The 27,501-nt window shown below is 40.8% G+C and overlaps 4 protein-coding genes across 5 annotated transcripts in view; 1 reads left to right on the top strand and 3 right to left on the bottom strand.

Moving 5' to 3' along the window:
• The window catches only part of LOC140950166 (ragulator complex protein LAMTOR4 homolog), a 218,179-nt gene extending 203,002 nt beyond the window's left edge, over positions 1-15,177 (bottom strand). Inside the window, exon 1 of the mRNA XM_073399362.1 lies at positions 15,173-15,177. The gene's annotated coding sequence lies outside the window, so the exon portion shown is untranslated. The remainder of the gene's footprint in view (positions 1-15,172) is intronic.
• The window catches only part of LOC140950163 (cilia- and flagella-associated protein 44-like), a 33,103-nt gene extending 17,679 nt beyond the window's left edge, over positions 1-15,424 (top strand). Inside the window, exons 19-36 of one of the 2 annotated variants that reach the window (XM_073399357.1) lie at positions 506-562; positions 665-738; positions 1,725-1,920; positions 2,377-2,529; positions 3,282-3,470; positions 3,914-3,988; positions 4,103-4,212; positions 6,836-6,974; positions 7,419-7,624; positions 8,087-8,215; positions 8,715-8,829; positions 9,254-9,571; positions 10,275-10,436; positions 11,153-11,349; positions 12,365-12,422; positions 12,531-12,698; positions 13,832-13,966; positions 14,918-15,424. In XM_073399357.1, coding sequence (XP_073255458.1) covers positions 506-562; positions 665-738; positions 1,725-1,920; positions 2,377-2,529; positions 3,282-3,470; positions 3,914-3,988; positions 4,103-4,212; positions 6,836-6,974; positions 7,419-7,624; positions 8,087-8,215; positions 8,715-8,829; positions 9,254-9,571; positions 10,275-10,436; positions 11,153-11,349; positions 12,365-12,422; positions 12,531-12,698; positions 13,832-13,966; positions 14,918-15,112 — 2,676 coding nt within the window. In that variant the 3' untranslated portion in view covers positions 15,113-15,424. The remainder of the gene's footprint in view (positions 1-505; positions 563-664; positions 739-1,724; positions 1,921-2,376; positions 2,530-3,281; positions 3,471-3,913; positions 3,989-4,102; positions 4,213-6,835; positions 6,975-7,418; positions 7,625-8,086; positions 8,216-8,714; positions 8,830-9,253; positions 9,572-10,274; positions 10,437-11,152; positions 11,350-12,364; positions 12,423-12,530; positions 12,699-13,831; positions 13,967-14,917) is intronic. The other variant, XM_073399358.1, reaches the window with a different exon arrangement.
• On the bottom strand, positions 4,645-6,085 carry LOC140950165 (uncharacterized). The gene is made up of 2 exons (XM_073399361.1): positions 5,647-6,085; positions 4,645-5,036 (listed from the first exon to the last, which is right to left on the bottom strand). Exons 1-2 carry the CDS (start codon positions 5,974-5,976, stop codon positions 4,794-4,796), a joined length of 573 nt encoding a protein of 190 aa, XP_073255462.1. The 5' UTR covers positions 5,977-6,085; the 3' UTR covers positions 4,645-4,793.
• A 1,851-nt stretch (positions 15,425-17,275) lies between the features above and the next one.
• The window catches only part of LOC140950188 (uncharacterized), a 29,894-nt gene continuing 19,668 nt past the window's right edge, over positions 17,276-27,501 (bottom strand). Inside the window, exons 21-34 of the mRNA XM_073399388.1 lie at positions 27,094-27,165; positions 25,792-26,077; positions 25,082-25,112; positions 24,782-24,922; positions 24,475-24,559; positions 24,293-24,386; positions 23,343-23,408; positions 23,099-23,155; positions 22,228-22,341; positions 20,007-20,653; positions 19,578-19,678; positions 18,791-18,854; positions 18,550-18,699; positions 17,276-17,958 (exon numbers count right to left, since the gene is read on the bottom strand). Coding sequence (XP_073255489.1) covers positions 17,832-17,958; positions 18,550-18,699; positions 18,791-18,854; positions 19,578-19,678; positions 20,007-20,653; positions 22,228-22,341; positions 23,099-23,155; positions 23,343-23,408; positions 24,293-24,386; positions 24,475-24,559; positions 24,782-24,922; positions 25,082-25,112; positions 25,792-26,077; positions 27,094-27,165 — 2,035 coding nt within the window. The 3' untranslated portion in view covers positions 17,276-17,831. The remainder of the gene's footprint in view (positions 17,959-18,549; positions 18,700-18,790; positions 18,855-19,577; positions 19,679-20,006; positions 20,654-22,227; positions 22,342-23,098; positions 23,156-23,342; positions 23,409-24,292; positions 24,387-24,474; positions 24,560-24,781; positions 24,923-25,081; positions 25,113-25,791; positions 26,078-27,093; positions 27,166-27,501) is intronic.

The following is a 27,501-nucleotide window of genomic DNA, read 5'->3' as shown; positions in this document are numbered from 1 at the left end:
GTTAAATAAGTATTTATTTAACAGAGTTAACAACAAGGAGCGCGAGCGTGGTCATTGGTCAGTCGTTTGGCTCAAGCGCGGTCAGCCTTGCTTGCATCACTTCCATGTGCTCAGTACAGTGTTTTCGTGGCGGCCATTCTCTTCGTTTAGCCTTTGGATCATTCTTTTACCCCCATCCCTCCCACCGCTTAATTCTTCCACTGTTAAATCAGTGTGACGGGTGCCTGGTTCCATTGGCGTGGGGGCTCATGGCTGGAGGGCGCGGGTTTGCCAGCCATGGGGGCGTAACTCTGTCTAGGTGCTGGCTGTGCCAAAGGTGGAAGCCCCTGGTTATCCCGGGCACCCACCTCCACTCAGCGACGCAGTTGTTAATTGGTGTTTTCCGAAAAAAAATTTATCGGTTGTATATGATTTTGTCATTTTGCCGTTTTTGTTAGTAAAGTAAAAGCGGTTAGTATATTTTTGAAGCAAGGCGGATTTCATTATGGTTTCTGTCATTTTCTAGGAATTTGAAATTGATCCCGATCTCATCACAGAACAAAAAGCGGAAGTGGAAAATAAGGTAGAAATTTCTCTTATTATTTTTATTTTGTTACTTTAGTGAGCAAGATGATTGGAACATTGATTATTGTTGTTGTTTAAAATTTATCTTGTTTATTTCCAGATTGCGCTTGTTCGAAAAGAGATGGCTTGGGAAGCTGAGAAACACTCAATTGGATTGCGAAAACTACAGAAAAGGTAAGTGTAAATTGTAGGCCCTTCTTTATTCCGGAAGGGGTTGCTTACTCTTACGGAACTACCCTTGCACACACGTCTTATCACAGAATTCTTAAAACGATAGTCCCGAAAAGTATTGAAAAGCATTGAAAAGTTGACTTGCGTACGCTTTCCTGCCGTTGGCACTCATAACAAGTATTTCTGGGCTCAGTGTCATTGAGTTTGCTTGTTTATAAAAGTTAACGCGCTCGTAACCGTCATTATGATTCGATGCAAATTTTTCTTCCTTTTCATTGGCCGAGAGCCCACCACGTGACCTGTAAATAACTGCCTACAAATAATGTTCTGCTCATGCGCAATGTTGTTCAACTGTCAAATGATATTCTGTCCATGCGTAAATGAAACCAACTCCTTCTTCCGATCGCTCCTGCGTGAAAATGGCAGCTTCCCGAAGATATTTATCAAAAAACAACTCGGTGACTGAATGTCAAAACAATTATGTTTTCCCACGCTTAACATAATTGTCCGTTTCCCTGCAGTTGGAACCAGATTCAAGGCTTGCATCGTACAGCTCTAAGCCTCTCTAGGTTTCAAAAATGCAAACGCTCGCACAGTTTGTGTGGGTTCCCCGAGTTCAAACCCAGTCTGCAGGGTCCAGATTGTCCGCTGTCTCAATGATCTTTATTCTGACAGTTTCCTTAATAAGCAACGCGGAAGATGATGCGACTGACTTTAAAGTTTCATTTCTGTTCTCACGCAAATCCCAAAGTACCAAAATACTTTATAAGGAGGAAGGACAGCCGTGGTCAGGAAACAATAGGGCCATAAGACGCGTCTTAAATAAGACGCGAACTTTCCTTATAAACGGCACATTTCGACGCGGCTTAGCTAAGACGCGTCTTATTAGATAAGACATGCTCGTATAAATGGTACAGTTCGCGTCTTATTTAAGACGCGTCTTATTTTTCCTCGTATAAATGGCCCTAATTTTCTTTATCTCTCGACAGATTCAAAGATGAAATCGAGTGTGACCGCATCGTTTTGCGCGCCTTTCTCACTCCTCATCTGGTCGCCACTTTCCGAGCGTCAAAACCAGATTATTTTCACCAGTTACTACAGGAAGCGGAAGGAAATGGAGATGGCCCCGACGGGGGAGGACTGGGGAGAAAAAGTTTTTCAAGTGGTACTAAAATCACAGCTCAGGTAGGGATGACGTCAAACTCGTTTGCAGGCTCCTCTCATCTTCCTGTTTCTTGTAGCTTGATAACCTTCTTCGTGGATGTTACGCAAAATTTGAATTTGTTCGTAGTTTTCATTTAGAGGAAAACCCGCCGCCGTAGATCGATTTGTTATTCCGAATTAAGTGAAACTGTGAAGTTTTGAGAATTCGTCGCGAACGAATGAAAATGGGGCCAAGAACATACGGTATCTTACAAGGAACTGTTTTGTGTGATGGAAAATCGTCAAAGTTGGAATTTCCTCCCTTAGAGAAATAAACGGTACCACAGCTAGGTACCTCTATAAACGTTTTATCTAGACGGAGTGGATTTGCCGTTTGCTTATTGATTCCAAATCCCGACCTTATTTTTTGTCAAGTTTTAGAATAATAGAGTGAAAAAAGGATGGTCATTTTTGTTAAAACTGTTGTTTTCTATGTAGATGAAGAGACGCCAGACTCAAGAAAAAATAACTCTAAACCAGCAACAACAGCAACAAGCACCGACCTCGCAGGGCCAGCTGGGTAGTAAAGTGGCGAATGCATTAGCAAAAGCTGAGGCGCGAAGACAAAAGAGACTTGCCAGACAAGCCGAGGTATTTCAACGTGCCAACTATTTTATCCAATCATAGCAACCGTGAATAGGGCAATGAATCAATCAGAATAGGCGATAACGTTATTTTACTACTAAGACCAGAATCCTTCAGGGTTTTGCTTTCTTTTGCAACTTAGGGCCTTTGTTATTTAAACCTCGCTGGGATGACCAAATTTAAATACGAAAGGAAAAATGAAAAGGATTCTGGTCGTAGTAGTAAAATGACGCCATTGTGCCAATGGCCTGTTCAAAGCAACATCACTCAACCGAAAGCGCGGGAAAACATGCGCCTGTCCAAATGCTGGGCATTGTTATTGTTATCATCATATAGCATTTCCGCTATGTACATCACCTTCACTCTGTATATCTTTTGTCCAATCGTAGCAAACGTAAAAAGAGCAATGAACCAATCAGGATTCAAAGCAACATGGTGCAATCGAAAGCGCGGGAAAACATGCTTTTGCCCAAATGCTTGTCATCAACATACACCGTCTACAATCACTGGAGCGATTAAATTTAGAGTCTGGATTTAGATTTACAACACAACAATAAGGATTCACTTACAAGAGCCTATTTAAGGCTTCTGACACCTTTGTCGTTTTTTAGTTTTGAAAAGATGGCTGACAAGCATTGAAAGCGTCAACTATAATACTGAACTTTTTTGGCTATGTCTATGACCTGTTTAAAATTTATTTGATACCTTTTTAGCCGAATGAATTTGTTCAAGACTTGTCTGTCATTTTTATTTTTTAGTGGAACGAATTATATCGTAACAAGCCGGACGAAGGTTACCAGGATCCGAAAGACGTGGCGGCAATCAAAGAAGCGCGGGAAAATATGGGCGACTACAAACTTAAAACCGCTAAGGATTACGTTGTTCCTGAAAGTCAAAGAGTAAATGCAGAAAAGAAAAGGATCCAGCTCTTGAACTTACTAGACCAGGTAAATGTTGCCTTGTGGAATTTCTTACTAATATGCTTGTGATACTATCTGTTTCGCGTGATGTTCATCATGTTACGAGCGCATTTCGAATTTCGGGGAATTATTGGGCCAAATCGGCTATTTCGAGGTTCCACGTGACACTGGGCTTGTACTGTGTCAAATTGCACTTAGTCAGGACATAACTCCTAGAATATTGTTGCTACTTTCTCTAAGCCCAAAATAGTAAACATTTGAACATTCTTGCAAAACATACCCAAACTCAAACCAAATGGCAAAGACGAAGCTAAACTGAAAACCATGATTCCTTTCTGCACCGCAGAAAACCAGAGTGTATAAAATAGTTCTAGTACAAACAGTTAGTCTTGGGTGACGTAGGAGTGAAATGTTTACGGAAATATCGAAGTACCTCTTTTGAAACTTAATCATGTACTTCGTCTCTTCAGATTCACCAGTACAAGTTTGAATTTAACCAGTCTTTCTTAGCACTCCGAGAAAAGAAAGTGAAGATTATTAAAGAGGTAAGGAGACATAGAGTCTCTCTCCTGTAAACTGAATTTCCTTTCCTTAACTGAAAATTGCAAACCATTGCAAAGATAAGGATAAATTCTCTAAGAACTGTGACTTTTTTTCAGATGAAAGAAACCGTTGCCCAACTTGAGGAGGTACAGCGTAAAATCGACCCGTACTCTAAAAGGACTATTCCTAAAATTCCCGAAATGATGCCCGACGAGTGCCCGGAAAGGTAGGTTTATTTAAAGAGCCTTTCAAATGAAGTCACGTCTGCCATGTTGGTTTCCAAAACAATGAAGCGTTGGCCATGTTAGTGTCCTAAGCCAGTCCCGTGGGAGTTTAACTCTTTTTTTGTGTGTGTAAACGCCTTCTTTTGTCATAGAAGATTTGCATAGCTGTTTTCCACGTGAATGAAAACGCTCTATTAACTAGAAAGGTATCAATTCGGCGGACACATACACAAAGCAGGGTGCATGGGGCGATTGCAAAGCGCGGGAACGCTCAACTGGGCCGAGGGCGGGAAAACTTGTTATTATATCCGTCCCCCCACACCCCCCTCCCCCCCCCCCCCAAAAAAAAAAAAAAAAAAAAACCAAAAACAAAAACAAAATCAATAAAAAAACAGAAAATAATGTTGAAGTGAAGGCACATATTCACCCGGAAATTAAAATTGTTCATATCTGATTTTTTCAATAACATTTATGGCATGTGGTTTTCTATTTTTGATCTCAAATGAGAGAAACAGTGAAGCATTATTACAATAATTATCTTAATTCTACCAGTCTTCTTTAAAAAAAGAAACCCTTCAAATATTTAGTCAACTTCTGCTGTGCAGTGTTTTTGATGATTGTCCCAGTCTCTTTCTTGGCATTGTTCATTGCAGTACGTGGTTGCGTGACACTGGTCACACATAAACATGTAAGGGCTTCGTCTTCTGCAGTCTGCGCATTCGAAATCTTCTTCATAATCATCACATTCTTCCTGAAGCGCAGAATGTTTACGCTTCCTGTCTGTAATTTTCTGATCGGTTTTCGCTTGCGTTTCCGCTATCTCCACCTAAAGTGATAAAGATTTTATTCACCCTATTTTTTCAGCTACGAAAAAGGTTAGAAACTTCAATATAGTTTTCCCTCTCTGTGGTCAACAAAGCAAGCCATTTCAGCAGTCAGTATTCAAAGCAAAGAAACACCTGTACTATAAAGTATCAGAAATGATAACCGGTCAAGTCGCCCGAAGGTCTTCCCGCCCGACATGCTGAGCCATATCGCCCGAAATTTTATCACGTGTACTACACAGAGAAGTAAAGATGAATCAAAAGTGTTTGTATTATATCTCGTTCTTTAAGCGATGATGGGATGAAAAAAGTGGGATGAATTTGTAACATCTCAATCTTTAAGTGATGATGAGGATAATTGTGTAAAAGGGATGATAGGATGTTGTTGAGCATGTGATAAAATTCCGGGTGACATAACCCATCATTTCGGGCAACTTCTTAAAATTTCGGGCGACATGGCTTTGTAGCGACTTGACCGAATACCCCCAAATTGGTGAGTGCTCTGAAAATACTTATAAGTTATTATTGCATATGTTTTGATTAATTGAAGTGGGTATTTAGCCAGTCAAAAGGCTAGCAAATACAATAAAAAAACGAGCACTAAATCCTCACCTCCTGTTGTTGTTCAGCGCATTTAACAGCTTCGCGGAGTTCCTTTTCTTGATCGCGAATCAAGGCTTCGGTGGTTTTTCCTGCGCTACTACAAACATTTTTTACAGTTTCTTGGCTCCGTTCTTTTTCTTTTTCGATCTGTTTTCTGAGGCGCTGTCTTTTCTTTTCAATCCCGGCTTTTTCCTCAGTTATCTTAGCCGCTGCGATCACGGCGGCAGTTTGTAAAAGATTTACTTGGTAATCCTTAACGAGACTTGACATTTTCTCCTGGCATGAAGTCATCACATCCCTTAATTCTTCAATTCTCGCCAGCAGATCTTTCACCGGCATTTTACTATTTAGACTGAAAATGAAGTTGAAACTTGTGCTGCCAGGTTTTTTGTTCAACTCGTGCCCGAAACAAATTTTTTCGTTTGAGTTTTGTTTACGGTTGCCATGGATTACGTTTTCATTTACATTGTTGACGAAATTGCTGTCCTTTTGCGCGCGCGCACGTGCGGACTGAGTCCAGCATCACTAAAGCGTGAAGTAAATACATAAGGTGAACGCTTTTAATTTGGAAATATATTTTGTTGTATTGGCTGTTCTTCCTTCATTTGTTGAAAATCAGGACTTTTTTCAAACGTCGAGCGCCCTTAGATCGTGCGCACGTTAGTTAAAACATGTCCCAAGTTAATTTTTATCCTTTGAAAATTTGTCTTAGCTTTGTTTTTCCCATTTTCAGAGAATTCGTGAGCTCCTTGAGAATACCTCCGACTTTTTCTCGGTAGAAAATAGAGTTTTTTGCAAGTAATGTGAGATCTTCGGATGTGTCTTCTCTTCTTTTGATCGACATCAGAAGGCTGTACGAATGTTTGTAATCTTTTCCGATTTTGTCCGAACATTTGCGAGAAAGATGAGAAGATATTTCGAATATACAAATAAGGTACGAAAATGATAACAAACGCAAAACGCAAACGTGAATTGTTATGATAGGCTCAAAAATCCCGCACTACTTTCTCTGCCAATAAACCTTTCTGCTTATCCGAAGCGAAGAAACTTGCACACGTTTTCCCGCGCTTTTCTTCAGACAGTATTTCCTTCGAATTCGATTGGTTCATTGGATTGTCTCTCTCTGTTCGTATTGGCCAAAGTAATTGCTTTGGTTTTACTGCACCCAATTGAAGAACTTTGCCCTCTTCACTTACAGGCGTCTTGAATATACACGTGACCAGCTGCTGGAGTTTAAGAAGCAAATAGATAACAAGGGCGGTCAAGGTCAAGGTGAAGAGCAAGGAGGAGGTTTTGGTGGAGGATTCGGTGGATTTGGTGGAGGGGGAGGGAATGAGGTGAGTTAAAATATTTAATTCTCTTTACTACATGCCATGTAGTGTTTAATCATCAAGGAAGTCTGTTCCTTGCAGAGGAATTCGGGAGCTTGGCAAGTATTAGTTCAAGCTGACGGAAAGTTCGGTCCGTGCTCATTGTCAATGATCTAGCACTGACTTAAGTAGAGTTCCTACTTTTTATCAAAGTCTTAATTTTGGTACATTTTCAGTAAATAAAAATAAAAGAAGTAGAGAATAAGCGACGAATAAAAAAGTGGTCCCTTCAGTTATGTATTTGGGAACATGAGAGTTTGCACACTTTTGTAGTATAGAATCATTCACCAGATGTTTTTAATAAACAAACAAAAAAGGTGAAACCGAACAGACGTAAATGACACAAAGCGCTTTCTCCCTTCTACCTCAAAATCAATTTAAGGCTTACTCACGTGTCACTGCATGTTTCAGCCTTCAAAACATGTTCCTCATGGCAGTAAACCAGGCACACAGCAAAGGGACCGATCGATCTCGTCTGTCTCTGTGCATTCCTCTGGGAGACCCAAGTCCAGTTTGAGTACCTTAACGGACAAAGGAACCCCTGAACCCGCGATAGAAGAGGTCAGCGAGGAACCGTCTGCCTTGGAACAGGAGATTGCATACGAAGAACAAATCAGGTTGGAAAACAAGAAAAAGGCCTTATAATGAAATACTAAAACGGCTTCAAATGCACGGTCTATGAGGCTAGAATTTCTTCTCTACATAGACTCAAAACTACTGTGTGGGATTGGAGTAGAATATAATAAACATTATCATAGGAAACTTAAACATCTGTACCGTTTGTCGCACTTTGGGGTTTTTTCTACGGACACGGCATTTGAAGTCACCTTCGTGAAAGGAAAACTACTCTTGAACTTAAATTTGAATGAGCTCACTAATGAAGTATATCTTGAAATATTCTAGAATTCCATAACTTAAGGGTTGAAGATTCAATAGCGGGAAAATCAATGTTGGTTTAACCGGCCACTGCGGTTAGCAAGAACTTAAGAAGCGTTTTTTTTCTTTAATTTCGTTTTCGTGAGTAAAACGAGGAATCGTCGGGAACATTGACCTAATTTTTCCCTTCCTCTCTTCTTCAGACTGCAATATGAACAAGATGTTTTGATAGACAAGATCAACATTACACTGGAGAAGTTTGACGCTGATCTTCGGTACTTGAGGCACGAAAAAATGCATCGAGAAGTGGCCGTTAAGTGTGCTGACTTGAGGTGAGATCCGGACGATAAATGTTTGGTTACGGCGGGCCTAGCTAGTGGGAGAGCAATAAATAATCCAATTTGATTGGCTAATCGCTGCCTACGTAGATGTCTTTTTCGCAGCTTTCATCGCGAGAAAAGCTTCCACAGGTTGCAACCGCGGGAAAGCGCGCTAATTACGCTAAGTGGAGTAGATAAGCCTATACTATTGGCTAATCGCTGCCTAAGTAGATAACTTGTACACCATCGTCTAAAGCAGGAAAAGCTGCGACAGGTTCCAAGCGCGGGAATTTCGCGCCACCTACACTTGGTGTGGGAAATGTGAAACTGATGCGGAGCGCGCGAAAAAGGGCTTTCTACTTAGCTGAGTTGAGTTTTGATTCAAAAAGCGAGGATTGTAGCCAAGGGGAAATAAAAGTTTACGCATTCTGTTAAACAAAATAAAGACTAAGTCCACTTTATGTGAATATCTTCTCGGTTTATAGATTTTTCTGTACATTTTTCTCGACAGGCAAGTTACTCTGTTTGAAGAGTTTATGCTGCTGAAGGAGTTCGAGAAAAGAGAAAATAGCTTCGCAAACAAAGTGAACACAAAACTCAGTGAGAAAGACGAGATGCAGGAGAAGGTGAGACAAAAGGAATCCGTGGAATTTGTGTTCTCAGTAATGGGTGACAATTTTTTTTTACTCTGCTGAAAACCTAGTAGGCCTTCTGTGAGGTGTGATGATATAAATGCATAGGTTAAATGGGGACTGCTCTGTCGTAACGAAGCTCCCCGAGCACCGAGCGGCCCCATTTTTGAAGACAAATGTGAACCCGTCAAACTAAAAAACCATATCGCATGGGACACAGGGAACCCAAAGTAACAGCCCGGGGACAGGGGACCCAAAGTAGTGAATTTCAAGATTTTTGATACCTGCTATGACCTTGATGTTTGTTTAGTCTTGCCAAATGTGATTGAAGGCAATTAGAAATAGACACAAGTGTTGTCCATGGTTTCATGAGCAAACATTACAGTTTCGTGGTTCTGCCTTTCTATCGATTTTTTAGGTAGAGGATTGTCAAATGAAACTTGATTCCAAGAAACAAGATATCGAGAAGCTTCAAGAACAGGAAAAAGCGCTGTACACAACTTTCTCGGCCGCGCTTGGCGAGAACAATAAGTTCGAGTCATTCTTAACACGCGTTTTTAAGAAGAAGATTAAGCGCGCGAAGAAGAAGGCTCAGGCCGAGGAAGGTTCGGATGAGGAAAGCGACGAGGAGGACAGCGACGAAGATTTGTCGTCAAGCGACGAAGAGGACTCGGATGCCGAGGAGTTAGACGACAGTGTGTGTCCTCCTGGATGTGACCAGGCGCTGTTTGATCAGGTAATATATTAAGTTAGTATTATTTCCCTACAGCGCGCAGCGCATTCTCAGTGGTTATTTCGAGGTCACGTAACCAGGACATCGAATCGTGATAAAAGTGTTTCCCGCCAGAAGTCTTTAGGCGCGCAAAATTGCAAAGCTCATGACGTCAGAGAGTGGCAGTGTTGACGGTTGTTTTGATGACCACCGTTTCGAGCGGATTTCTTTCTCATAAACTGTCGCTGCCATTTTAAAAGACACGTAGGAAATTTTTGACCAGTCATTGATAGTGTTTTCTAATAAGTAGAAAGAAGTTCACAACTCAGAACCAAAACCGGGCCTTTTCTTATGCTTATCTCTCTCCCTTGCCACGACACTACCACACAGAGACGCCTAAATTCCAAAAATTTAATTCCATGATATGATGAACTGTCTTTCATAACTGATACGCCTATAACAGGTGACCCTAGCCCTTCCTCTTTACTAAAAATTTAACGTAAACTCATCTTGGACTTATGAACTTGCTCCTTCCAAAGCTACTTAAACTTTATCCAAAGAATATATTACTTCTGCCATGACCAAAGGTCGTTGAAAATGGCAACGACCGTTTATTACTAGTGAGAATTTAGGCACCGTCGCCAGCTACGTGCAAGACATTGTTTGAGTTGTGACTCATTCAGATTTTTTTAAAATTCACTTTTAAACTTTTGTTTCTTCTTTGAAGGTTTGTCAACTTCGTGAGCGTCGGTTAGACCTGGAGGAAGAGTTAGCAGAAGAAAAGAAAACAAGCGAGACGTTGAAAAAGGAATATGATGCCCTCGTCAAGAAAGCGAAGGTTATCGACAGCGCGCTTAAAACAGCTGAAGCTGACTTGGAGGCTTTCCAGGTAAGGGCTATCGCTAGCTACATTAAATATCATGAAATGGAAAATACACTACTATGGTCGGCTAAACCCATTTTACCACAGTTCTATGAAATAAGGAATATAACGCTCACCGTAATTGTTTAGTCACCGTCAAAGGGGCTGTGTCATTGCTGTATGGTTCATTCGCAGGGAGCCCACACAATCTGTCCATGTTTGCTTCACCTGTAGAGGTATATCGCTAAACATGTCCGTGTATCAAAGCTAAATAAACGTTGTGGTACCTTACCTTCGGTAAATTGTTCTCGTTTTGTCTGAAGAGAAGTGGTATTTTGAGCGATTTTGAAGGATTTTGAGTTCGCTGTTCCTTAAAATCCTTCAAAATCGCTTACAATACCACGTCACAGGCAAAAGGAGAACAAGTTACCGAAGGTAAGGTAAAGAAACGTTTATTCAGCTTTGATACATGCACATATTTAAGCGATTACATGCACATATTTAAGCGATATACCACTACAGATGAAGCAAACGGTAAATACAGTACATTTACCATAAAATTACATCGGTAATACAAACAGATGGTTGCTGTTGTTCATTGTCCTAATAAAGCCATCCAGGCATCTTAATGTACTTGTGAATGACAAGAGCAGCTCAGCTCAGGTGTGTTCATTCACACCTTTTTAGACCTTTTATTTTGACGCTTCACAACTACCGTTTACACCAATTTCATTATGCTTCAGCGTGAAAAGCAGCAGAAGCTAAACGAGTTGGATGTGGTTGTGGTGCTAAGACTTCATCAGATCCAGTACATGTTAAACAGCGCGCTACCTCAAGATTTGTCTCAGTGTCTGGTTTTCAACAGCCCAGGGTTGGTCAGGCTGCAACACAGAATCAAGGAACTCGAAAAAGAGAAAGCTGAACAAAAACGACTTTACAGGTATCTTAATGCATCGCCAAGGGAGGTTTACGATCTCTTCTCGCGCGCAGCGCGTGAACCGCGCGTGAATTCCCGCGGCCTACAAACTCGTCCATATATATTTCTATGTTTCTGTGTATTGATATATCTGTTGGTATCCGCAATGATGTCACCAAGCGACAAACTTGGTCCGTTGTTTAACTGTAGTTGCCGCCGTTTTGACGATCAAGAAATGCTTTTGGCAGTACATTTCGTCGGTAAAAGTATTTTACAAGGAGCATTGAAACAATTTGGAGCAGTAGCATCAATATAAGAAAATAGCGATAAAAGAACATTAATTTGTCAGTGCGTCTCACTTCGAGAGGTTCTTGCGATAAACCTCTTTGTAGTACTGTGCTAGTAATAACCAAAGATTAGGGAGTGCCGGCAGTCGGGACCGACCGAAGGTCAAAACGCTCTTGCTCCAACTCTGTGCTTTGCGTTAGTTTCACGTGATAGGAGGTCCAAACGCGCGTGATCAGATTGCGTTCTTTGCATTCAAACGAATAGCACCCTGAAGATTTGGATCGCGGGCTCCTCTGATCACGCGCAATTATATGTTTTAAATGTTTTTGGCACATAGCACCTCTTCCTCCAGGAGTGTGGTCTATTTACTATCATGAAATAACTGTTCTGATTGGTTAAAAACTTACTGTTTATTGCGCCGGTAAACTCATAGAAAACTGAAACATGCTTTAAAGGTATCTTAAAAAGCTTGTAAATCACTCGCCTTCTGCTCGTGATTTACAAGCTTTTCTCGTGTTCTCCCAACATCCCAAGTGGGTTATCACGTCGGTAAACCCATAGAAAGTGTGGTCTATTGCTTTAATGTGAGCTATGAAAGCTTTGATTGGTTAGTGACCGGAGACTGGTTAGTTACCAGTCTCTCTGATGTGTTCAAACAGACCGAAATTCTTAATCCGAGATTGTCTTGAGTTTCTTGGTAATCTGTTAAGCCTATAAGAATACTATGCTTACAATCTCTTGTTTTCTTCAGGGAACATCGCCAGACACATGTGCAGCTTATCCGGGACAAGAAAGTACAGGAAGCCAAAGTATGTTGATCACAGGATACCCAGTACCCTCACATTCAATACTCTACATGATGATTGTATTTCAAACTTTAGACTAATGGTTATACTTGGTAATGTCTCTGTTTGTAGATCGGCGAGTTGGAGGAGAAAGTTCGTAATATGTTAATGTTAAAGTTTGGCCGTCTTGTGGATTTGGAGAAGCTTGAAACTGTAACAGTGAACAGAACGGTGGAAGAACTGAAGGAAAAGTTGCGACAACAGGAGTCTAAAAGCGCTGCAGAGATCGCTAAATGGAATGTAAGTTAAATAGAGGATATTACACGGTGCCGCGAAGATATGAATTTTATTTTCGAGTGGCAAAACAATATTTTACGAACGAGCTGCGCTCGTTCGTAAAATATTGTTTTTGCCACGATAAAATAAAATTCATATCTTCAAGCCGCCGTGTAATGTTCTTTTTATTATATAGACAAAAAGACATTGATAAAATAAAAGATTAGTAAATATGATGACTCAAATTTACAGTACAGCAATATAAGACGTTGTTTATAATAATCATTAGAAATAACACTGAACGGAATAGGGCTCTACAATGACAAAATATAAGCAAAACTTTGAAAAATGTGCAAGTAAAATTGAAAAGACGCAAGACGCCTACAAATTTCGGAGGGAAATTACCGAAATTACGTCATCGATAAACTCGCGTGTGAGATTATGGAAAATAAACAACTCGGGTCCCGAATGTAGTTTTTATGAATTTTACGAGTGGTATATTTTCCAGTAAAACACTCGCGTCTATATAATAAAACTTGCCATAGACTTACGATAATCTATAATACCGATCTAGGGCAGATACGGGAAAAAAGGTTTGATCTTGGTTTAGCAGTTTCGAATATTTTGTGGTATTAATCAGCTGTAACAAAGATTTATTGCTTTCGGTAGTTGGCCTTTAATGTTGAATATTTAGCAATTTTTGGATTCTGCTTTCTTATGATATGAAGAATTATATGCTGATCCTCGGAGGGTGTTATCCGCCTCGGCTTATAACACTTCTCCGCGATCTGCCTATCTGTGATACAATGGGATCTCGAGGAACTCAGTGGCAAGATATGCCCGCTATAACGAGGTTTCTTTATCGTGATTCTTTTTCCATACATTTTGCTATTACTAAAGCGAAGAATGTTGCTCGTTATAGCGAGGCCTTTATTGTATAGAGATCGTGATGACAGCGAGTATCCTCTGTAGCGACAGAACGCGGAAAAGTCTGGATACAATTTCATTTTGACCTGCGGTACAATCTCACATTGCATAGCGTCGAGGTGGCGATGGCATTTTCAGATTTTTTGCTGCGTTGTCAACTTAGTGAATGCCCCCTTTACTGCTGCTCGTTCTGGTCATAATTGTTTACATGCCATGCGTTGTAATTTCAGAGTAAGATTGATTCGTACAAGAGTAAAGTGACCCAGCTGACTCGTGAAAACACTCAGAGATTGGATACATACACTGTACTGCTTCAGGAGAAGAAAGAGCTTGAACAGATGCTTAACTCACGACAGAAATCACTGGTGAGTGTTTGATAATGGTCTTTAAATCAAGAAAAATTCAAACACTCGGAGCAAACTGATTGAAACAAAAATAGCTGCTCAAAATATTAATTAAGGTATAAATAACACAGGAAATACGAACGAAAGAACGGATAGACATGTTTTTTTTTTAAAAAATTGTTCGTTTAGCAATTTTTTAAAGTTCATGAGACACGTGAGACGGGGCCTCATAAAATTTGAGCCAGCTAGTCTCGATTAATCAGGTTGAAAAAAATCGCCCCAGCCCTTCTTTTCATATGAACACATTGAAATTGCTACGAATGAAGTAGTGGAGAGAAGAAATCTCGGAATGGGACCCAGCCCGGTTGTCATGGAGAAACCCTAACGTAGGTCACGACTGCTATGTTTTCGTCTTTCTAGTGATCTTCAGGCTTGAGAACGAGCGTGATTTTTTGAAACAGGGTCTGGAAAGGGAGGCCCTGATCCCGTGGAGAATCCCGCGACCCGGACTTCCGTCCTTGCTCTCCCTAATATCGCAATGTTTCCCAATCCCGTATCTTGGAATCTTCAGGCGTGACTACGAGTATGATCTTTTGAAACAGGGTTTGGAACGTGAGACCCTGATCCCGTGGAGAATCCCGCGTCCCTAATTCCCGTCATTGCTCTCCCTAATATCGCTCTCTTTTCCAATCCCGTTTTTTTGGCGAATCCCGTTTCCTGGGTAGCAGTCAAATCCCGTATTCCGTTAACGTTTCCCAAATCCCGCACTGTATTATGGTCAAATCTCGGATCCCAGGATGACTGTTCCAGACCCGGTTGAAAGTTAAGCACTGTACTCTTTCCTCGTTTGCTAATAGTCAAAACTAGACCTCATGGATATTAAAAGGGTGACAAGTGATTTAAATTCTTATTGCCAGTAATTATCATCATCGATAGTGTTTTTTCATTCTTTCGTTTTTATCTCGTTGTCAGGGAACCGAGTTTACCGGCAGCCGAAAAGCAGATATACGGGAAAGACAGCGATTGGTTCAGTTAGTGCAACTGCAAGCTCAAGAAATAGACGCTCTAAAGGATGAAATAACGCTTTTATCACGCAAGGGGGGACATATTCTTCCTCCAGCTCAACCACCCCTTCCCCCTGGACAAACACCGATACCGAATCAGTAACTTGCAATTGATTCTTATTGTAAAGCTATATTTAAGGGAGAAACTTCTAGTTTTCGAGGAGGTTATTCTTTTCGCGCGAGGTTTTATACATACTTTGTAAATATTGAAAAGGTGCCTTAGTATTATGCAGGATTTTAAAGACCATTTTTTGTCGTTTAGTGTCATAATAAATGCACTCACACCATGACTGGTTTGATTATTTTTTTGGTTCCCTCTCGAAAGACGAAAACCATCCTTGCATCTTAGGTCTCGATTATATGAAGAAAAGTTAATGTTCCACCGTCTAGGATCCTCCTCCATCCATGTAAAAAGCCCCATGGATAGGTTGCAACGAGTTCAGGAATGTGCCGCACCCTTTTTTTCGGGCTGAAAAGAAGATCCGGACCTTAAGATCCCAGAAAGGCAGCAGTGGAGAGAACTTGGCTTAAAAAGTGAATTCCCCTTTTTTCAATCTTCATCGCGATTATTCTAACTCACATCCTTTTTTAAGCTTTTGTGCCGCCTCTAATATCATACCGGATAGAGCCTCTGTTCACACACAAGAATGATTGTGGCGTTTCTGTACCAAGTGAAGCTGCGCTGCGCTGGGCCGATTTCTAAAGTGGAAAGTCACATATCGGATAGGTGTTCATGTTGCAGTTAATTTGTTTCAGGTAATTTTTGTTTTTCCTTTGTTTCAAATTCATTAGCATACATTACCATACCCAAAACTAATGGGAAAAAATTACCTGAGATAAGAAATTAACTACAACATTCACACTACAGCGGATAGTTTTTCGTGGTGCCACGAAAAGCCATCCGCTATAGAGCGTTTTCACATGACGTCACGGCGGCCATATTGGTGTTCCAAAACAATGAAACAGCGGCCATGTTGGTGTACCCAGAAAATCCTCTGGGAGTTGAATTCTTTTCTCATGTAAACGCTTTCTTTTGTTCCACTAAATTAGCATAGATGCTGGCCACGTGAGTGAAAACGCTCTATAGTGGAACATGGCCTAAATGTGACGGACTCTCGAATTCCTAAGAACGATAACGGTATAGTTAACAAAGAAAAAAATTTTGTCCCCGTCTCGGTCTTCCATAAAACGTGGAATTTGGCATTTTCAAGCCGTTGTCGTGCAGTGACGGCAAAGAACCGTAGAAAAAGGTGTGATGCACGTGCAAAGTTAATTTGCATATTTCAAAAACCTATTGCCTTTTTGATGTTTTCATTGCCGTCTCTTTCGGATCTTAAGACCCCGAATGTTTGGAAGACCTGGTGGGCCAGCTTCGTCTACCTGCATTTCAAAGGAGTAGAGGGAGATTTGGGGATGTTTCAGGGCCAATTCTCCAAGCTATATCCGTTTTTAAACAGAAACGTGTGAGCAAACGAAAACTATTCGAAGACGTCACGTTTATATAAAAAGTATCAAACAACTCTTACCACTTTGCCAATTCGTGAAAACTTTGAGTGCCTATTTGTCGTGTTGCAGATAATTTTAGTGACACTTTCTCTAGCCATTTCTTTCCTTTCGGACGGTTTCTACCAGAGGACAATTCCTTTTGAATAAAGGCATCTTGAGGGTAAATGTTCCAAGACGCTTGAACTGTGTACATAATTTCTCAATTTATTTGAATAATTAATATGCGCAAACCTTTGTTATTTTGTTCCACGTTTTTAAATGCCACGCAATACATTAACCAATACTAGTAGAAATGCAATACTCCGGGGACCTATTTTGAAACTGTTAAAACTTTCACTGCACGTGTCGGTCAAAAAGTTCTCGCACTTCGAGCTCCAGTTTTTAAACGGATTTTAAATTCTTTTTTCCACACAAAACAAAATACAAACATTGGGCGCTTTCCATTCGACGAAAACGTCCGAAAATGTGGAAACGGCTGCAAGTGGTGACAGAATTTCAAGGGAAAGTCTGAGAACTGATGAATTTCCAGAATCCGAACTATTCAACCAAAAATTCTAGAGATTCCGGGAGCAAAAACGAAAAGAAAGAAAACTTCCGGGAGAAAATTTGGGTATACCTCGCTAGGTTGTCCCCTTTTTCGGAAATTTGGAAAATGCTGTGGTAGAAAAGAAAGCGGTCATTGTTTTGTTTTTTTTTTTCAAATCAACAGTTTGTACAACGCATGCGTAATATTTCAGAAAAATGGCACACTACAACAGTATAAATTAATTCTCTTAACATTTTACTGGCTACTTTCCTTTTTACACGTTATACAGTTGCTAACACTCCGTTTGTTGTCAAATTTGTGTCGATATGGTCAATGAAGTCACGTATTTCTAAACGGCCAGCCTATTGCTTAAAAGAAACGCTTGACAGTAGAGCTGTAGTATTGAGTTGCCCTTTTTCTGACCTCCTCTTTTTCTGACCTCTTGTTTCCATGATGACGTCAGAACACTCCACAATCTATACGGGGAATGGGTACAAGCTTTCGGCGCAATGATTTCTGGGATCGTTACTTATGATTGATTAACGGTTGCCTTGACTACTATCGACCAATCATAACTAACGCTTGCCCAACCACACGATCCCAGAAATCGTTGCGCCGAAAGCTTAAAACCATTCCCCTAAAAGTTTCCGGAGTGGTAAATTCAACCACCAAGCCTCGAGGTTTGCGGACGAAGTTCCTTGCTGTTCACTGCTTGTATGTGAGTGTATTCTTTACAAATTTTAGGTGGGAATTTATGGTTTTAACATAAGGGCTAATGAACTGAAAAAGATTAAACCCATCGAATCTGATTACTGTCACTAAGAGCCAGCCGAGGTGGCCTGGACGCTAATGTGCGACTACGTGGCATTCCATGATCTGTTTGAAAGCTGCTCGTTGGTGGTTGGTTTGCGGGAAAGCTAGAAAGGGGTTAAGGATGCAATCACCCGAACAAATTCTAAGATATTATAACTTACACTGAGGAGGAGGGAGAGGGGGGGAGGGACCGGGATAAACGCATACCAAAGGTCAAATAGTGGAAGGACTATTGAAGCCCAAACTAAGACAAATGCCAAGGGCTTTTAGGCGATTTACTTTTGGTTTGTTTTGTTCTTGTGGTATGAGGTCTTAACACATGCCAGCAGAGGTAACAAGGAAGCAAAAGAAGGTTAAGTAATAAGGACAAATCGCGTCCACAAAAACATAAATGGTCGTACTTTAGGATTTCATCCACAGACTCAAAAGTTAGAACTACATACTAAATAAATAGTGCCATGTGAAAGAACTGCTCAAGAGGTTTCATTTGAATAACACCATAGGATTTCATCCACAGACTCAAAAGTTAGAACCATCTCGTACAACAAAATAAACAGTATAACCGGAAAGTACTACTTAAAACTTGTTACTTTGATAAGGTCAGAAGTTAGGACTACATTAAAATCTCCAAAATTCACTCAAGAAGTAAAAGAGTTATACGAATACTTGTATATCGAAAAAATGACAAAGGATACGACAAGACTCTCTCCTCCAGTCCGCTCGCGTTGTTACCTTGGAGACCCGTGTCCCGACGGAAATTTCGGAGCCATTGTGCATGAGACTGCAGTCGTTCAGCGGTACTTAATTCTCTCTCTGAGGTCCAGTCCTTGATGCTTGCTGGGTCCCTGAAGGCCAAAAAAGGATGATTTCTTAAGAACAAAGGCAAAAATAACTTTGATGTCAGATTAAACACAGAACGTTGGTAAATTTTAAAACCTTGCGGTCGTCGCCGTGGTCGTCGGTCCGAGTGATAGCGAAGCTGGCGAATCACGTGACTGGTCTGCAAAGAGAGAAATAAGAATTTTAGCGACTTTAGACCATCAACTGGTGAGTCAGATATCTTCTCAAAACTCAACGTAGCACCAGCAGTAAACAGACCTAGATTTAAGTGTAAAAAACAAACAACCAAACGACTTAAAAAGCATGGAAAGAACTGGTGCTATAAAGACAACCAGAAGCATATGGTTCTGAGACGACTGAAAGACGTTACAGTAAACACCCGCTAATAAGAACCTGTGGATTAAGAACCTCCTGGTAGAAATTTTGCACTTAATACCCAAAAATACAAGAACCTGTTTAGCCAAGCAAGATCAAGCAGGTTCTTATGTGTTGGTTACAGGTAAATTATGATAAACAATTTAACAAAGGTGTGTAACTATGAGTTGTAAATTTAAGTACAACAAGAACATACTGTACTAAACTGTATACAAATTCGGTAATCAGTTTTGTTAGGGTTATAATAATGCAATTGTGAATAAATAAAAAGTTTATTTATTTTTCTGGTTATCAACAATCTATTATCTCCTTCATAAAAATTACGTACCTAATTAAGAACCTACTTAGCCTAATTTGGCAATAACTACCCCAAAATACAAGAGCCTATTTTGCTAGCCTTCAAAAAAGTAGGTTCTTGTTACCGGGTGTTTACTGTATTGCAGACGCTTGTCAAAAAACAGTGACGGCTCGATATAGCCGAGAGGGTGGCCTGACATGCGCACTTTACCTCCAAAGTAGGATTTCCACTTCCGTTCTAGCTGTGTTTCGGCGCTTCCTTGGGTTCTGTAGGGATTCTGGAGTTGAGATGGAGCGCTAGCAACTCGACTACTGTAGAAAGATAAACCAAACGACAATGAGCCATACCTTGCAAAATTGTAATTTAACCGGACAAAGACGACATTTTAACGTAAGCCTAAGAACACAGAGATTTGCTTCGAAGGTTAACGAAAAATAAAAAGATACTTTTCTTACACGTTACTAAAGTTTTGGCCCAACATCTTGCTTTCGGTTTTGGAGTTCGGGGGAGTTAACATGAAGAAAAAAATCCTATTTCGATTGGCTAGACCAAGTAGTTTTGGCTCAGTAGCAATGTCACAAAAATTGCGACCGTACCTTAAAGAAAATGTATTTATAGAAAGCAGAAACTACAACTTACAAATTCTGAGCTTGTCCTCGATGACTGGATAGCACAGGACCACCAGCACTTCTCAGATATAAAGGTTCAGGACCAGGCTGGTAAGGGGCCTGTGTATGAAAGCCATATCTCGATTCTGGATAAGCAGAAGTGACACGCGAACCTCTGAATGAATCAGCAAATGGTTGTGTGACTGGCTCAGGTACAAAGGGCGCTTGCGTGACACTAGATGGGTGTCTGACTGGCTCAGATACAAAGGGCGTTTGCGTGACACCAGATTGGTGCCTGACTGGTTCAGCTGCTAGGGGTCCTTGCGTGATAGATGAGTAACCAAAAGCTTGAGGTCGGGTACTAAGTAACCTTAAAATCCGCGCCAGATCCGAGTTGATCTGCTGCAAGGAGTACTGAACAGCCTCGGAAGTCTCATCGCCAGCCGAATACCTCCGAACAGCTGGCTTGGGCTGGCGACTTCCCATTTTGACGTCACTTCTCCTCACATTTCCGCTTATGACGTCACCATAGTCGCTGCTGCTAATGCCGCTGCTGTCGTCATCGTCTAACGTCTTACGCGGTGTTTTTCGCGGACGGTATCTATCTTTTGCCGAAGGGCGAGCTTGTCTGGCGTGTCGGCTTTCACGAAAAGTCGCCTCTGAGTCCGAGGCAGTTGACTGAGAAAAAAAAAGAAAACAATTAAAGGAGCTCTGTCACGCTATTTTCTATCTCTTTAAAAAGTTAAAACATTTCTCGCATCAATTGAATTTAAAAAAATAATCGTTCAGCTTTGTTATTTTAGATTATATTTAGGCGTTGAAAGTGTTTCATTTTGTCTGTTCCGTGCAATGGATGGCAAGGATGGAAATGGATTGAAAGTTGAAAATTTTGGGCCAAACTTTTCAAGTTTCAATGAAATGCCTGCAAAACCGACCGAAAAATTATTATGGTTAGTGCTCCTTTGTGAAATTTGTTCTTCATACCTCTACAGCAGCATTTTGTGTATGAGTAAAGGCACGAAGAATTGATTTCAGCAAATTGCCACCAATTTGAGTGAAACTTAAATTAACCGCTCAAAACATGAAAAGAAGGTATAAATAATACAACAAATACAATAGGAGAAACTGATGGAAAAAATTGAAGAAGATTGAAACGGATTGCAATTGTGGTCATGAAAACTTGTTAGCCTAACAGTTTTCAAGCTCATTTCTGTTGTTTTAACGTCTGATATAACGCTTGGGAGACGTACTGTTGGGCACGAAACTGTGATTTGTCATTGACAAGTAATTTCGTAAGTTCCATAAAGAATAAGGACGAGTAATTGGCATTATTAGTGAGTTTACGCAACAGGACGGCAGAAAGAGGAGGACGGCAAAACGATTGTGCGTGACAAACGTGATAGGGCTATTACTTGCATGTTTTGTCGTAATCTTCCCTAATAATCGATGTTTTTTGGTCTTTTACAAAAAGATCTGTTTAAAGAAAGATGAAGTTTGAGGCAAATCGTCTTCAACAAAATTATTGACACGTTTGTCACACAAAGTCTGACGTCTTCTTTGCTCTCCCGTCCTGTTGTGTAGCTAGTAACAAAATGAACCAGACAGCCGTGACACAGCCCCTTTTAAAGTGATCGGCTTCAAACCATGCCTTCTACCAGGGAATTCTATGGGAATGATGGAATTGTCGATACTCTTTACGTTGTAACTTGATAACGGGGCTTAATCAATCTCAGAGATGCCAACCTTCGGAGATCTAAATTCTGGAGACTCTCTCTTTTGCACTACCACCACCGCCCCCCCCCCCCCCCCCCCACAAATGTCAACGCACCACGCTTCCCCCTCGTCCAGAAATTAACCCAGCCGCCAAATTATGACATGGGAATGTCTTAGGACATTATATGAAGTCTTACATGAGGTACAGACTATCAAAATTCGCTTTCATCATTTTAATGACGAAATAATCTTTGTCAGTGATTAAATACGTCCAAAAACGTACCAGAAACCGTACAATGAACGAAAAAGTTCGAGTTTTTTAGAAAAACATGGGTTAAATTTTAAACCAAAGCGCAGAAAAGCTCAAAAGTCTATTTTATCCGAGAGATTTGGTGACCCGCACGGGAGAGCGGGAGATCAATGCTGTATCCGGTAGACTCCTTGATAATCCGGAAGAGTTGGCATATATGCAATCAGTCGGCTGTTAAAATTTGATCGAATAAACGAAATGATTACAAACAGACTATGAAATTATTCACCAGTCCTCCGCCGAGCAGCGCGTTTTCCATTACTTTGAGCCTGTCTTCTTTCTGTCTCAAAAGTTCTTGACCAGCGGTCATGTTGTCCATCACAACTCCAAGCTCCGCTTCTTCCTAGATTGAAGAAATACAATGGGCTTTTCATTCTTTGTAAACTTACTTTGCTAAACTGTTTATCAACGAATGAGTAGCTAGACGTTAGAAGCACTTTTGAGTTTACACTGCACATGAAAAATGCTGATCATTACGACGCGTTGCAGCTAGATTTAGCGACACTCTACTCAAACAATTTTTTCCCCTTGTGCAGCCGGTCAACTGTGAAATTTCTTCTGTTTCTTTTATTTGGATAGGCGTATTGCGAAGGCAAGTGGACGCTCAAACTGTTTACTTCATTTGCATAATGCGTTTGCATAAATATTTCAGCCCAACATTCAAGTTATTTGTGTAGCTTCTGTTTAACTTTTTTCATAAACGCGTTTTAAAAAGACAATTCATCATTTAGCAATCCTATTGAGATGAAATACTCTGGGGACATTTTTCAAGCACTGTCGTTCGTCTTTTAAATAATAGGCTGATTTAGCAACAGGACGGGAACGTCAGTTGACGACGGCGCGCGCAAATTAAACGACTGGCTTGACCAATGGAAGAGCGGCAAATTGGGCACCGGAAGACGCGTTAAGTCCCTTCCGCGCGCTTTCCCTTGTCAACTGACGTTCCCCTCGTGTTGCTAAATCAGCCTATTACAAAGATGGCGACTACGGAGATACAGGAACATAAACAGAGGCAGCTTTCTCCCACCCAAAATATGCGCCTACATTTCAAGATTGGTTCGGGTCTAACCTGAATATTTTCAAAGTCTTATCTTACTGACCTCATCCAAACGTGCTCTTACATCTTCCAGGAAATCGGCGCTTCGACCGGACAATGCCTACAAATTAGAAACAAATAAAACTCAGAATTACCATTCTAATGTATAATCTGTAAGAGGAAAAAAAGGTCAACTCTACAGTGACTGTGTTATTGTGGTTTGAATAGTCAATTGTAATTATCATAAAGCCTTGATTTTCTCCAAGAATACGCCAATTTTTATAGTTTTTACGATAACACTGGCATACCTTTCCACGTGCAAAGTTTTGCGACATGTCATTGGTTAATTCTTTTCGAGCAGTTTCCAACGCGGCCTGAAAAAACAATTTTTAATCGACAATAATAATAATAATGAAAATAACAATAATATTAATAATAATAATAATAATAATAATAATAATAATGATAATAACGATGATGATGTCGAAGAGGAGGAGGAGGGGGAGGATGAAAATTCATCATCATTATCAACATCATCATCATCGTCATTATCGTCATCTTCTGAGCCGAATTAGGCAACGTATCGTATACTTTCACCTTGGCGACCACCTTCAGTTACACCTTAATACACTAGAGGCGACTTTTTTCTCTTTAAGGGTGGATTTCCACTGTCGCGTACTAAGTTCTTACGTGGGTACGCGCGTAAATAAAACAGAGGCAATGTATCGAACGAGGGTCACGCGTAAACGTAAAAGTTGAACTTCGCTCAACTTTTACGTTTACTCGTGACCTTTGACACATTGCCCCTATTTTATTTACGCCCGTACCCACTTAAAAATTAAGCGATAGTGGAAATCCACCTTTAGGAACTGCTGAAAGTTCCGAGCATTGTTGGCTTAGATTGCTGGATGACAATAGTGGAAGTGCAACTGCAAAAATCACCAACACCGGTAGCCAATAGATGCCGCAAGCCAATGTTGTAATTGTGACCAACCATTCGTGGTTGACAGGCAAAAATCGTACTGTCTTTTGCTACTGTATTGGTCAGAAAAATCTAAAAAACAAATTGGAGACCTAAAGGCTGTTAATCCGACAAAATATTTTCATTAAAGTCATCCAGAAAGGGAAATAATAAAACTTCAAAAGCTTTTTTTCTGAAGCTCGGCAACGGCAGAGGAGATTGCAGTGAAAATAAAAACCTGCGTGCGTCACTTTTTCTTCTGAACGATTCAATTTAAAATCGAATTACAAAGCTTACCTGTCTTCGCTGCACGGAACGCCGTTGACGTCGTAAGAATTCTTTGGCTCTTGTGATGGCATCTCCTTCCATCGCAATACGATTTCTCAAGTCACTATAATAACCCAAAAAATATGTTTATTTAAAACAAGAATAAGAATAGCAAAAACAGCCAACCACTTTAGAAGGTATTTAACTATTACCTGTTACGCAGTTCAGCCTGCTTTTGCATGTAGAGGAATGTTCCTTGCACATCTTCTGACGAACTTTCGTCTGATGACAAGTCCACTGAAAAATAACCGTTGCAAAGGGTGAAATCAGGAGAAACAAAAAAAGAACGGTTTCCAAGAGTCTTATACCGTTCTCTCACTTGGAGCAAAATGTTGGGTTAGGGGAGGGGTAGTGGGGGAACTTCCTCTGAACCATATACTCTAAAGAGCCGTTCGCCAGTTAGTTTTACTTTAAAGACTTGTAAAAATCGATCCAAAATCATAGCACTATTATTCTTACCTAAATCGTAAGCTCTTGCAAATCCAGCAGCTGGTTCTTGTGATGCCCTGGGTCGTGCACGTCCTTTCTTTGCCGTCGAATGAACTGGAGTACGCGGAGAAAATTCCCCGGGTGAAAGATTATCATCGCTGTCAGGATGAACTACGAAAGAAAGACGACATTAATGTTGGCGTGACAAGTACGCGAGAAAAATCTCCATCAACTAAATTTGCGTTACGACATCAAATTTATGCTTCTACGCTTATTTCTTTAAATTTCTTTTATTTATTTATTTTTAAAGACAAATAGAAAAACATTTACCTTTGGCATCTGGCGAAACACGATCTTCCGCCTGAAAAAACACACGACAGTATTATGCACTTGTTAGTTTGATTTTTTTGGTTGCGCAAAGTTTAAAACCGGTCAAACTTTTGAACCAACAACTCCCAACATTTCGTCTGTTCCGTGATCACCGACGCGTAGCGCAACAATGTTGGATTCATTTGCAGAGCTCTTCTAACATTGTTGGGGCCACGCACGTGCATTACACATGGTCTCCAAAGTCTTATGGGTTGTATCCTTCCCACGATGCACCGCAGGTCTCAAAATTGTTGGGAGTTGTTGCAACCGTACGCACACCACTGTCAACACGATCGCAACAACTCCCCTTGCGTCCGTCCGTAGCTTCAGCCTGAGAAAACAGCCGACATTTGGCGACACTACCACTGGTTTCCCTGCCAAATGACGTCTGTGAAACGAGCGCAGAAATTCTATAAGTGCTTCTGATTTGCCGTGCTCCGTGGGAAATTTGATTTAGCCAATCAGAAGCACTACCCAGATCTGGGTAGTGACGCGTCATCAGTATGGAATTTCTGCGCACTTTTCTCAGACGTCATTTGACGGAGAAACCAGTGGTAGCGTCGCCATATGTCGGCTTTTTTCTCAGGCTAACGTAGCTCTAGTCTCATATAAGTTCGCACTCTCGGCCGAAAATAACCGGGATGAACCTGGGTGCGAGTACGTAAACCTACCTTAGCAGCAGCGACACCAGGAGGTTCCAGGTCCTCTACTTGCAGGGCCTCATCCTCAAAGCCCAAGTCAGCCACTTCCTTTTTGGGTCTTTTTTTCGCATCTCGGTCCTTGCTTGGTGTAGCGGCTGCCTGAGGGCTTTCACCATCTCGTTCATTTATTAGGGTGTCTTCTTCTTTCATGGCTGTTTCTTTTTGCACTTTATCCCGTTGAATTAAGAGATCTTGCAATTCGTCGCTTTGTTTTTGGCAACTCTCCTTTAGTTCCTTTAGATTTTTTGTCAGATTGCTGTTAAAGAAAAAATATAGTTAGAACTCCCTGAGCATCTTGAACATGTAATACTCATGTAAAAAGCTGATCGAAACTTTTCTCGAATCCTTATTTTTAAAGACGGGCTGTACAAAAACAAATTAAAGTACACGTTAACAAGAACTACAATGAAAAGACACGTGCACTACATGGAGAACTTGGGCGAGCATTCTGGCTGACAAAAAAAACCTACTTTTCTCTGATTTCATGTACTTAGCATAAATTATTGATTGAGGAGTCCGTTTGTGTCCCGGGGGATACTCCCTCAATCGGCCTAAATGGCTTTGTGCCGCTGAACAGGAGATGGTTTTTAGGGTCTTGAGTATTAAACAGGATGCACAATTTTGCTATTTATTGTATATTGCGCAGGGTATGTTTTTGCACTGGAAGACTTTAAACCATTCGCCCATGGGAATTTTGCAGAAAAACGCGTTTTGAAGCTAGTCCAGCCGTTTTGTGGTCACTACCTTTTGGTGGGAAAAGTTTTTGGGAAAGCTTTTAGGATCTTAGGTGGGTAATGGAACAAGATTTTCATTGGAATTTTCGGGTCAACCATACATGGTTTTTTGCCTTTTTCTCTGAACTCCTTGACTGCGGAATTGTGCTCATTCTGGTATGGTTTGAAAGATCTCTTTACACTGCACAAGTAAGCTCACTACGTTGTCCTTGACCATTAAAACTGATGATGTCACAAGCGATAGAAGGGACGTGGATCCGCACGAGCGGCTACGGACGGTTTAGGGGCGAACAGGTTAAAGGAATGTGACGGTTGGCGATGAGCGATAGACATATTTGGCACATATAATATTTTTCCAAAAAATTTAAGGTCTCTTGTCTTAAACAAGGTAGCCATACCAACGATCTTTGCCCCAGAAACTGAGCCAACGACCTCCCAATGCGCAGGCCAACGCTCCACCAACTAAGCCAGTGTATAGTGGGCAGGAATCACATTGCGTCAACATCGTTTGTGGCCATCGTTACACTTTGTCACTCACCTTATATCACGCTGGAGCTCGGCCTTGGAAGAGTTGAGCTTGTCCACTTCGGCTTCAAGGCTTCTTTTTTGTCTGAAACCAAATATAAACAAAATAATTTCAGCTTTGCAAAATGACGGCTAAACGACCGATTCTCTGTCCTCCTTATGGAAAAGTTCCAATAGAGAAAGGAAAATACAACAAACCTCCACTGTGTTTTAACGTTCTTAACAAATTTGATAATCGCTGGGCTACGAAATTCAGCCAAATTAGGAACTTACAAAATGCCCGTTGAATTAAGAGAAACATAAAAATAATCGCTTAAAACTTTAAAGAAAGGTTAAAATAACATAACAGAAACAACAGATGCCACGGATGAGCAAAACTGAAGAAGACTGAAACGGACTGAAATGAGGGTTTTTGAAAACT

This window comes from Porites lutea, chromosome 10, assembly GCF_958299795.1.
Source record: "Porites lutea chromosome 10, jaPorLute2.1, whole genome shotgun sequence".
NCBI lineage: Eukaryota > Metazoa > Cnidaria > Anthozoa > Scleractinia > Poritidae > Porites > Porites lutea.
The sequence above is the reverse complement of the archived record's forward strand: the minus strand, read 5'-3'. Positions and strand labels throughout refer to the sequence as shown.

Bases quoted from the DNA above. Each gene is read 5' to 3' on its own strand.
- LOC140950165 (XM_073399361.1), bottom strand. From the start codon at position 5,976: ATGCCGGTGAAAGATCTGCTGGCGAGAATTGAAGAATTAAGGGATGTG. The intron at 5,037-5,646 runs GTGAGGATTTAG...TTATCACTTTAG, and splicing joins GCGCTGAACAACAACAGGAG to GTGGAGATAGCGGAAACGCA.